Raw genomic sequence first — 9,984 nt, 5'->3', positions numbered from 1 at the left:
CATTTTTTTCTCTAGGCTTGTAGAGAGAGGGTCACTCACGTCGCCGTGTGGTTGCCATTTATCGGAAGCTGCATATATGTCGTGCCACTGAGCTCTCACAGCTAGTCTGAAATGAAGGTATTAGTTCCATTATTCAGTAAGGAAACTGAGGCTCATGGAAATTAAGTACAAGCCATACAAGGGAATGGTAACTCACTGTTCCATATGCAAGAGTGGTCTCCTTAAGTAAAAATTATCAATGTCCTGCGGCAGATTTTTTAAAATCTTCTATTTGTATTGACAAAATATTTAAAGCGATTTTTCTGTTCATTTGTTAATGGTTGTCGCACATTTCAGAGAAGTAACTGGAATAATATGTTTTTCAGATGTCCAGTGGAGCCCAAGAGTAGAAGCAAGATGAATATTCCATTCCGCATTGGCAATGCCAAAGGAGACGATGCTTTAGAAAAAAGGTTTCTTGATAAAGCTCTTGAACTCAATATGATCTCCTTGAAAGGGCATAGGTGAGTGTACATCCAACCCAGAAGCTTATCAGAGAATTGGTTTAGCTTTTCTCTTCTTTCGTTCTTTCTTTCTATTTATTTATTTATTTATTTATTTATTTATTTATGTGACAGAGAGAGACACAGCGAGAGAGGGAACACAAGCAGAGGGAGTGGGAGAGGGAGAAGCAGGCTCCCCGCCGAGCAGGGAGCCCGACGCGGGGCTCAATCTCAGGACCCTGGGATCATGACCTGAGCCGAAGGCAGACGCTTAATGACTGAGCCACCCAGGCGCCCCTTCTCTTCTTCTTTCCTTCCTTCCTTCCTTCCTTCCTTCCTTCCTTCCTTCCTTCCTTCCTTCCTTTTGAGAGCTAGAGCCCCCACACAAGTGGGATGGGGGTGGGGTGGAAGGAGAGAGAGAATCTTAAGCAGGCTCCATGCCCAGCAGGAGCCCGAGGCGGGGCTCTGTCTCAGGACCCTGGGATCATGACTTAAACCAAAGTCAAGGGTCAGATGCTTAACCTCATGACCTGAGCCAAAGGCAGATGCTTAACTGGCTGGCCACCCAGGCCCCCCCCCCCACCCCCGCGCCAGCCTTTTTAAGATTTTATTATTTATTTATTTGAAAGAGAATGTAAGCATAAGAACAGGGGTGGAGGGAGGGGCAGAGGGAGAGAGAGACTCTTAAGCAGGCTCCACGCCCAGTGCAGAGCCCAACATGGGGCTTGATCTCATGACCCTGAGATCATAACTTGAGCCGAAATCAAGAGTTGGATGTTCTACCAGTGGAGCCACCCAGGCGCCCCTTGGATTTTATTTTTAAGTAATCTCCACACCCAACATGGGGCTTGAATTTACAACCCGAGATCAAGAGTCACGTGCTCTACCAGCTGAGCCAGGCAGGCGCCCCTCTCCTCTTGCTTACAGAGCCCTTAGCATGATTCCCTGGCTGGGTGCACAGTGGGGCCACCTCTGCAGGCTTTTGTCAAAATTCCCTTTGAAAATCTCTGAAATGGCTTTTATGGCCCTGAGGTTGCCATCCCACGACTGGACAGATCACTGTCACTGCAGCTGAACATCAGATAGTTAATCCTGCACGCTCTGTGAAAAGTATGTGTCCTCCCCACGGGGGAGGCGAGACACCGGCCCTGCAGTGGTTGCCTGCTCCCCGCTTCCCATCAGATACCTGACTGAGTTAATCCAGGTTGTGTGAGCACGATGGGCCATCACTACATTAGGGAGAATTTCCTAGTGATTAGACGTTTGAACCTGCTGGCCACCTGGGTTGGACATGATGGCCTCAGGTGCAGTGTGTCTCTCAGGAGCAGGTGACTGGAAAGAGGGTCATCTTGATGCTGAATGAGATGCTTTTGTTCTCACTGGCTGCATCTGTGGTCCCTCTAGGTCTGTGGGAGGCATCCGGGCCTCTCTGTATAATGCCGTCACGATTGAGGATGTTCAGAAGCTGGCGGCCTTCATGAAGAACTTTCTGGAGATGCATCAGCTATGAACACATCTTAACCAGTGTATACTCTGCCCTTGAACAGTGTATAACGTTTAAAGTAACTTGGGAATGGCGACAGAAACTTAGCGAACACGGTATTTTTCTCGAGTGAACGTGCTTATTATAGATGCCGTTTTTTCAAAGAACAACAACAAAACATCCACAGCTCTGCAGAGCTGGTGGGACTTAACGGCCCCCACCTTAATTCTGACTTGAACTGGAAGTTTGTTTTTTTTTTAATCTTCCTTTAGCTTTTCTAGCGAATTCCGGCTAACTTTGTCTTTGCTGCTACTTTTTCTAGCTAGATCTCAGTATTCAAACTTGCCTGTGGACTTAATTATGCACATTGAAGTTGCTTGTTTCTGGAGACACGCAAACACAGCATGGAGGCTGAGTGGGGACCTCTGGGTGCTGAATCTTGATCCTTTCCACAGTGACAGCAGTGGGGTCTCCTGGGTTCTGCACCTGTTAATTCAGGTCCACACTGCCTGTGTGGTGATTGTTTGGGGGTTCCAGGCTGAAGGGCAAGCTGGGGGATCTTTATCCTGTTCTTCTCATAAAGAGATAAAATTGACATACGCTATGTTCATATAGCAAAGTCTGTTTTTAATACCAAATAGTTTCTATCTCTATGCAATCTGTTTCTAATAATATGGTTCTTGGTGATGCATGTAGAGACTTAAGAGAATTTGTTAGAATCCTTGACCTCACATATGACGCGTTAACCCTTTCAGTGGTGTCTCTCCCCTCCCCCTTCCCTCTTCAAAAAACTGCTTCACCAGATTTCGAAGTTCCCTGATTCCCTTTTACGTTCCTTTTAGTGGGTAGAAGGTTGGTTGGTTGCCCTTTGTTCTTTATTTTTCAGTTAGGCTGTTAAATTAAAATTCTCTGTTAAACTCCCTTCTTGTTGGTTCACTTGACAGTTCTCTTTATAGTGTTTGACCAGTGGTGCTGTGAGTTCCGGAAGATCTTTGCTGAAGAGTCTTTTCCCTCTTGTTTATCCATTGTCAGTATTTTCTCTTGACTGTGTGGAGGACGTGAAAGTCCTAAAACATCTAAACCTTTGTCAATAAATTTCTTTACCTGCTATGTAGTAATGTATGTATATATGTTAAGTGACCTCTACACCCAATGTGGGGCTCGAACTTGTGACCTGGAGATCAAGAGTCGCATGCTCTACTGACTGAGCCAACCAGGTGCCCCTACTTTAACCTGCTTTTTAGACGGATTGTTCTGTTAAAAATTTTATGATGGAAAAACTTGAGTCTGAAAGTAGCATCTGATAAGGGGAATTTAGTTCCACCAAAGGTGTAAGTCTTGAGTCCTGTGCATCCGTTTTTTTTTTTTTTTTAAAGATTTTATTTATTTTTTTGACAGAGAGAGACATAGTGAGAGCAGGAACACAAGCAGGGGGAGTGGGAGAGGGAGAAGCAGGCTTCCCGCCGAGCAGGGAGCCCGATGTGGGACTCGACCCCAGGACCCTGGGATCATGACCTGAGCCGAAGGCAGACGCTTAACGACTGAGCCACCCAGGCGCCCCGTTTTCTTTTTTTTAAGTGATTCGGTATACTGTGGTGGCTTCCATTGGCTTTTGGAATGGACATTATCAAGAAACCACCTTACAGCATAGCTCATGGTGTAAAGGTCTATGAACTCTGTCCCACGTAGGCTGGAAACATGCCAATAGGACAGTTCTGAGCTATCTCTGTTTTGTTGGATTGTGTAATAAGGACCGTACAGATCTCTTATCCCAGCTCACCATCAATTAATTGGGTTATTTGGGTTCCCCTGGTCAGGGCTAAGCTTCCCTCATCTTAGTTCTCATCTGTAAAAAGAAAGATTGAAATAACTCCCCCACTTATCCCAGAGATGTTGAAGAGCTTCAAACAAGGGCTCAAGGCAGGATATGAATAATGACTACAATAAATGTTTATATAGCAAAGCCGGCCGGTCCATGGAATCCTCCTCAGTGTTCACATGGAAGAGTGCTCAGAGTCGACCTCACCTTTTTCATCCTTTCCTGATGGGCGCAAGCCCCTGTGCGTTGTACCAACCCTAAGTCTCAAATTACCACTTACTTCCATTCCTGTCGCAGGGCCCGCTCTGATGTCTGCCCTCTGCGGATTATTTCTGCAGCCTCGTCTCCCCCAGCCCCCACCCCTGCACAGCCAGCTGGACTACTACTTCCCTCATGCTCCTCCATGATATGTTAAAAATCCAGGGTTCTCAGGCTGGTATCGGCAGCTTTGCAGCATGTGGCCTGGGCTTGTCTTTCTTATGTTTATGGTTCTTGGAATGGGACATGCGTTTGCTTGTGCTGTGACATATTCCTGGCCTGGAGTTCCTGCCTCGTTTGTGCCTCCTTTGGAACAATGTTCTTACAGGGGTGACCCTTTTGCCCATCACACGCCTGACTTCCCTACCGAGGTGTCTGCTTCTCTGCCCTCCCCTTAGAGCATCATGGAAGGAGCCATGTTTCTCCACTTCCAGCACCTGGCATCCTTGCCCTTAGTGGGACTCAACAATTGTCTGTTTAAGGAATGAAAAGTCTTATTCAGGTCATATTGGTCTTCCTGAGTTTCACGAACTGAGCTTGGAATAGAGGCAGATGTACCATCTTAACATATATGGATTTTTTTTTTTAATTTTTAAAAGCTTAGTATACAATATAATTTCATTTTCCACTACAATGGTCAGATAGGACTCTGTGGTTGAATAGGGGAATTTAAAGTCTGGGAGGGCTCCCAGACTCATCTTTATCAATCTGTGAATGCTTTTGGAAAATGGTCAGCGATTGCATCCGTACAAGTAAAAGGGTAGTCACTTGTTAGGACACAGATGGCTGGAAGATGCTCATCGAGTGAAAACCTTGGCCTTTGTATGTCTCAGGTGAATGAACTGATGCCAATCTGCTGACCACGTGGAGAGAGGTGGGAGGGAAGATAAGGTTGCAGGCTCCTGGGTCAGCAGGCCGCGGGAACCAGAACCAGCCATCCTTCCCTTGAAGATGAAAAGCAAAGTAGATAAAACCAGCGTCTTTCAGGCCTTGGGGAGTCTGTCCTCACGTTCCTTCAGATACTCCCAAATTCTACTCCCCCCCCCCGCCCCGCCCAAACTGAATTTGAAGTTTTATTTTTCTCCTTCAAAATTCTTCCAGTACATAATCATTCTAATGCTGCTCTGGTGAGAAAAAACAATTGTTTCCATGTTCCTTATGTTTACCTCCACACACTACTTGGTCTCCCAACACTGCGGTTCTGTTCTTTGCACAAGAAACAGAAATTATATTCTGTCTCCAAGTCTTCATTCCCCTCGCTAGTCTATGTTTATCTAAATATCCAGTGCCGCTTCATCACAATTTAGCTGATGCTGGAAGGTTTGACAAGCCCTTTGGTGAACGAGGTGATGTAACACATAATTATTCCTTTTCCCCCCTTCGGAGCTGAAGGAGGCAGTAAGACCCATAAAGTGGACAGAACCCACAGATAGATTAGATGTTCATTTCTGCCAAAGGAATTAGCAGGTCTGGCCTGTATCACTTCGTGATTAATGTTTGTTGTAACGTGTTTGTTGGAAGAAAAATAAAATGAGGAAGAATTTTCTCACATTTGATCAGAATGAACATAATTAAAAAGTGAAATGCTACTGGGTTTGGGAAGAAATCAATCACTTTAATTGGAAAGAAGATTCCTTGCCTCTGTCGGTAATTGGACTCTTGGTAATTTAGATTCGGAATCCATGACAGTTTGTGATAAATTAGCTCCTGTTGGGCTAAAGAAGGTAAGAAGTTCTAATTACCCCTGGATTATTCCAGAGTGGATGGAAAAGCTTGATCAAAGAAGGAGGTGCTGGGGAAGAGAGAGAAAAGCCAGCAGTGAGCAAAGATTTATTGAATTTGTTTTTAGGAAGGGTAAAGAATAAAATGGTTCATTTGATGTGACAAAAACAAGAGCATAGTATTTGTGGTATCTGACATCCTGGGGATGTAAATTGGATTTTCTAGGAAAATAGGGAACTGGGCATATTAGAAAAAGTTTATGTATACAGAAGTTCTACAATCGGGCTATAGCAATTAGCCTTGCGTACTTGTTAGTGCGTGAGAATATTGACAACCTTGGGCCTCACTGGGAGAAAAAGTATGGAATTTGTACTTTGAGTGTTTAAGCGTAATAAGTCATCAGCACTAAGTTTAAGGAAGTCTGATACATTTTATTCAAACGAAACATAATTTAAGCTAGTAGAAATGTAGACAGATTAATTAGTGAGTCTGCTGACCTGGTCGCTGTTGGTATCCTAGCCTTGATTCTGTACAGATTTCTTCAGAATACCTGAGGAGTAGGCTGGATTTTAGGTTGATGCCCTGGATGATGAATTTATTTTGAATTGTGTGGTTTATTTTATATATCTAACTAGTTGTCAGTGTATAGATGTAGATAGATCTGATTTCAGACTTACAGAGAAGTTGCAAGATTAGTACAAAGAGCTCTTGTATTTGCTTGACTTAGAGTCACCAATTATTAACATTTTAGCTTCATGTCCCTGGTATTCACACTCTCGCCATCTATACTTTTTTTTTTTTTTCCCCGAACCATTTAAGGATAAGCTGGAGACATTGTGCTCCTCTACGTCCAAATAGTGATGATTTCCTGAGAATAAGGACATTTTCCTGTGTAACCACAGCAATGATGATCTAAATCAGAAACGTAACGGTGATACTCTTGACTCTTCTACAGTCCATATTCAAATTTTGCCAATTATTCTAGTAACATCCTTCATAGCTATTTATTTTAGTCCAAAAACCAATCCATAAGCATGCATGGTACTTAGTTCTCATGTCTCTTTTTTTTAAAAAATTTTATTTATTTATTTGAGAGAGAGAGCACGAGCAGGGGTAGGGTCAGAGGGAGAAGCAGACTCCCCGCTGAGCGGGGAGCCCAATGCAGGACTCGATCCTGGGACTCTGGGATCATGACCTGAGCTGAAGGCGGACACTTAATTGACCACTCACACACCTAGTTCTCATGTCTCCTTAAGTTAAATACAAAACAGTTCTTCAGCCTTTTTGTCTTTCACGTTATTGACCGTGGCGGAGCATAGGCTGCTTGTAGTAGAAAATGATGGAGTCGGTTTGAGTTGGTCCTGTTTCCTGTTTTGGCAGGGGTACCACAGAAGTGATGTCCTCTGTGCATCCTGACAGGAGGCACCTGATGTCCGTCTGTCTCACTGGTGTCTTGCTTAAGGTGGTGTCCATGAGGATTCTCCACGGTCAAGTTATTATTTGTCCCTTTGTAGTTAATAAGTAGTTTATGGAGAGAGATTTCGAGGCTCTCACTGTTCGGTTCTTCATGATGGAGAAGGTAGAGTGATTTATGGCTTATTTTCCACCAGTATTTCTACAACCTACTCCTCTCTCCCACAGGGAAAAGAAGCCCTAAAATATAAGCAAAGGTGTGTAAAAAAACAAAAGTACATTGAGAAGTCAAAAGCCAACAGTTGGGGTTAGAGACCCCAGGCGCCCTGAGAGTAACAAATGTGTTTTGAGAATGTGAATAGTATGGGTAAGTGTGCTTTTTGGTGAAACAGGAAAGAAGGAAAAGAATCTTCTGATCAGGATATAGGGACCAACTTGTGGAGTTTTCCCTCCCTGTCCAGTCAGGTTTCTTTAATTCTCAATATTTTTAGAAGAACAGCCCTTTGGCAACACAGACCCTTAATCTAATAGCCGGATCATGAACCACACAGCCTGATTATACTTTGAAAGATGTCATATAACAACCTAAAGTTAAGGTTGCTTCTGATGTTTCTGGCCTAGCAGAAGAGCCCCCAGGAGAAAAATATAATCTTGGCTTCCAACTAGCCAGGTAAAAAGCTGAAAGCATCTTAAATGCCTGAGAAATAAAACTTGAAGTTGAAATGTAAGAACTGAAAGAGATTATAGGGTATTCTGGGGGGAAAAATAATCTTACCCAGCAGAGTTAAAGGTGGCTGCTGGCTCAATACTCCTTCCTGCTCGCTTCCCCCACTTTATTTTTTTTTATTTTTTAATTTTTTAAAAAAGATTTTATTTATTTATGTGACAGAGAGAGACACAGCGAGAGAGGGAACACAAGCAGGGGGAGTGGGAGAGGGAGAAGCAGGCTTCCCGCCGAGCAGGGAGCCCGACGTGGGGCTCCATCCCAGGACACTGGGATCATGACCTGAGCCAAAGGCAGGCGCTTAACGACTGAGCCACCCAGGTGCCCCTCGCTTCCCCCACTTTAAAACCGTACTTTCTTTAACGTGAAAGTCCAGGGGTTGAAGCAGAAGTCTTCGGAAGTTGTTAGGAAATGACAAGTGAGCAGGTTAATAACCTCAGGTAGCAACCATTCTGCTATAAAATATACACTGGGGGAAATATTTCTGAATTTTTGATGCATTTACACTTTGGGTAATCTTACACATTTTCTAAAGAAATATGCTCAAATTAAGGCTCCAACTGGCTATCACCCAGTCATTTCCCCCATGAAGCTGTTTCTAATCCCCCAGTAGCACGTTTTCAGCAGATTTTTTTTTTAAAGATTTTATTTATTTATTTGACAGAAAGAGACACAGCGAGAGGGAACACAAGCAGGGGGAGTAGGAGAGGGAGAAGCAGGCTTCCGCGGAGCAGGGAGCCCGATGCGGGGCTCGATCCCAGGACCCTGGGATCATGACCCGAGCTGAAGGCAGACGTTTAACGACGAACCACCCAGGCACCCCAGATATATATATATATATTTTTTTAAAGATTTTATTTATTTATTTATTTATTTGACAGAGAGAGAGCACAAGTAGGCAGAGCGGCAGGCAGAGGGAGAGGGAGAAGCAGGCTTCCCGCTAAGCAGGGAGCCCGATGCGGGGCTCGATCCCAGGACCCTGGAATCATGACCTGAGCTGAAGGCAGACGCTTAATGACTGAGCCACCCAGGCGCCCCCCCCCCTTTTTTTTTAAAGATTTGATTTATGTATTTGAGACGGAGAGAGAGAAAGAGAGCTTAAGTGCAGGGGGAGGCATAGATGGAGAGGGATGAACAGACTCCCCACTGAGCAGGGAGCCCCACATGGGGCTCGATCCCAGGACTCCAAGATCATGACCTGAGCTGAAGGCAGATGCTTAACCGACTGAGCCGACAGTTGCCCCCCACCTTGCCCACTTTTTTGGTCATACCTTTTACCTACGTGGCCCTTGAGTACTGGGTCTGTATATAGCAAGCTTTGAGCTTTCTATTAGAAAACCATCCCAAAGCAAAAAGTTCAAGATATTTTATCATCCTTGGTACTATCCTTCTGGCCTCTTCTGCCATTTTCAGCTCTTCAGAAGCACAAACAAGCTTTATAGCTGTGCAAAGGACTCTCAGAATGGAGCAGGGCAATCCCCACGAGCTGACGTTGGTCCCTTAGCTCTGTGCAGGCTGAAAGCACTAAATCATCATTTCCGGTTACACCCTCTTGTCATTTTCCTTTGGTATACAGTTTGCTCTCATGGCCTGAAAGCCTGGCCCAGAACTAACCCCTCCAGCTTGATCTCTTTTCAGTGTCTGAAGCATCTTTCCTGTTTAGATCTGAAGTCCAGTCCTATAGAATTTTGAGTAAAGCTCCCATCCCCAAGTCATTCATCCATCCACCCAAGGCACTCACACTTACCTATTCATTTAATGAAATGGGGAATAGTGTTGACAAGATCGTGATCCTGAAGGGATTTGGAGCCTGGTAGGGAAATGAAAATATGAACATGCAATTGTCATACTCTGGGACAAGTATAAAACCAGGTTAGGCTGCCAGATAAAATACAAGACGTCCAGTTAAACTTGCACGGTTTATTTGTTAAATCTGGTAACCCCACCACCTGGGGAAGGGTCAGGCGCAAGGGAACACATGCAAGGGGGACTGGGCAAGTCTTCCTAGGAGAATTGCCATTGAGACCCACGCAACAGGTGTAAGGAGGGGGGGAGAAGGTGGGGGGAGAAGAGCGTTCCATGA

The 9,984-nt window shown here is 44.6% G+C and overlaps 1 protein-coding gene across 1 annotated transcript in view; it reads left to right on the top strand.

Moving 5' to 3' along the window:
- The window catches only part of LOC118026262 (phosphoserine aminotransferase), a 28,275-nt gene extending 25,196 nt beyond the window's left edge, over nucleotides 1–3,079 (top strand). Inside the window, exons 8-9 of the mRNA XM_035029004.1 lie at nucleotides 366–503; nucleotides 1,887–3,079. Of these exons, the coding sequence (XP_034884895.1) occupies nucleotides 366–503; nucleotides 1,887–1,992 (244 nt within the window). The 3' untranslated portion in view covers nucleotides 1,993–3,079. The remainder of the gene's footprint in view (nucleotides 1–365; nucleotides 504–1,886) is intronic.
- Nucleotides 3,080–9,984: the final 6,905 nt, after the last annotated feature.

The sequence above is a fragment of the Mirounga leonina genome, unplaced genomic scaffold, assembly GCF_011800145.1.
Source record: "Mirounga leonina isolate KUSES-001 unplaced genomic scaffold, KU_Mleo_1.0 Mir_224, whole genome shotgun sequence".
NCBI lineage: Eukaryota > Metazoa > Chordata > Mammalia > Carnivora > Phocidae > Mirounga > Mirounga leonina.
The sequence above is the reverse complement of the archived record's forward strand: the minus strand, read 5'-3'. Positions and strand labels throughout refer to the sequence as shown.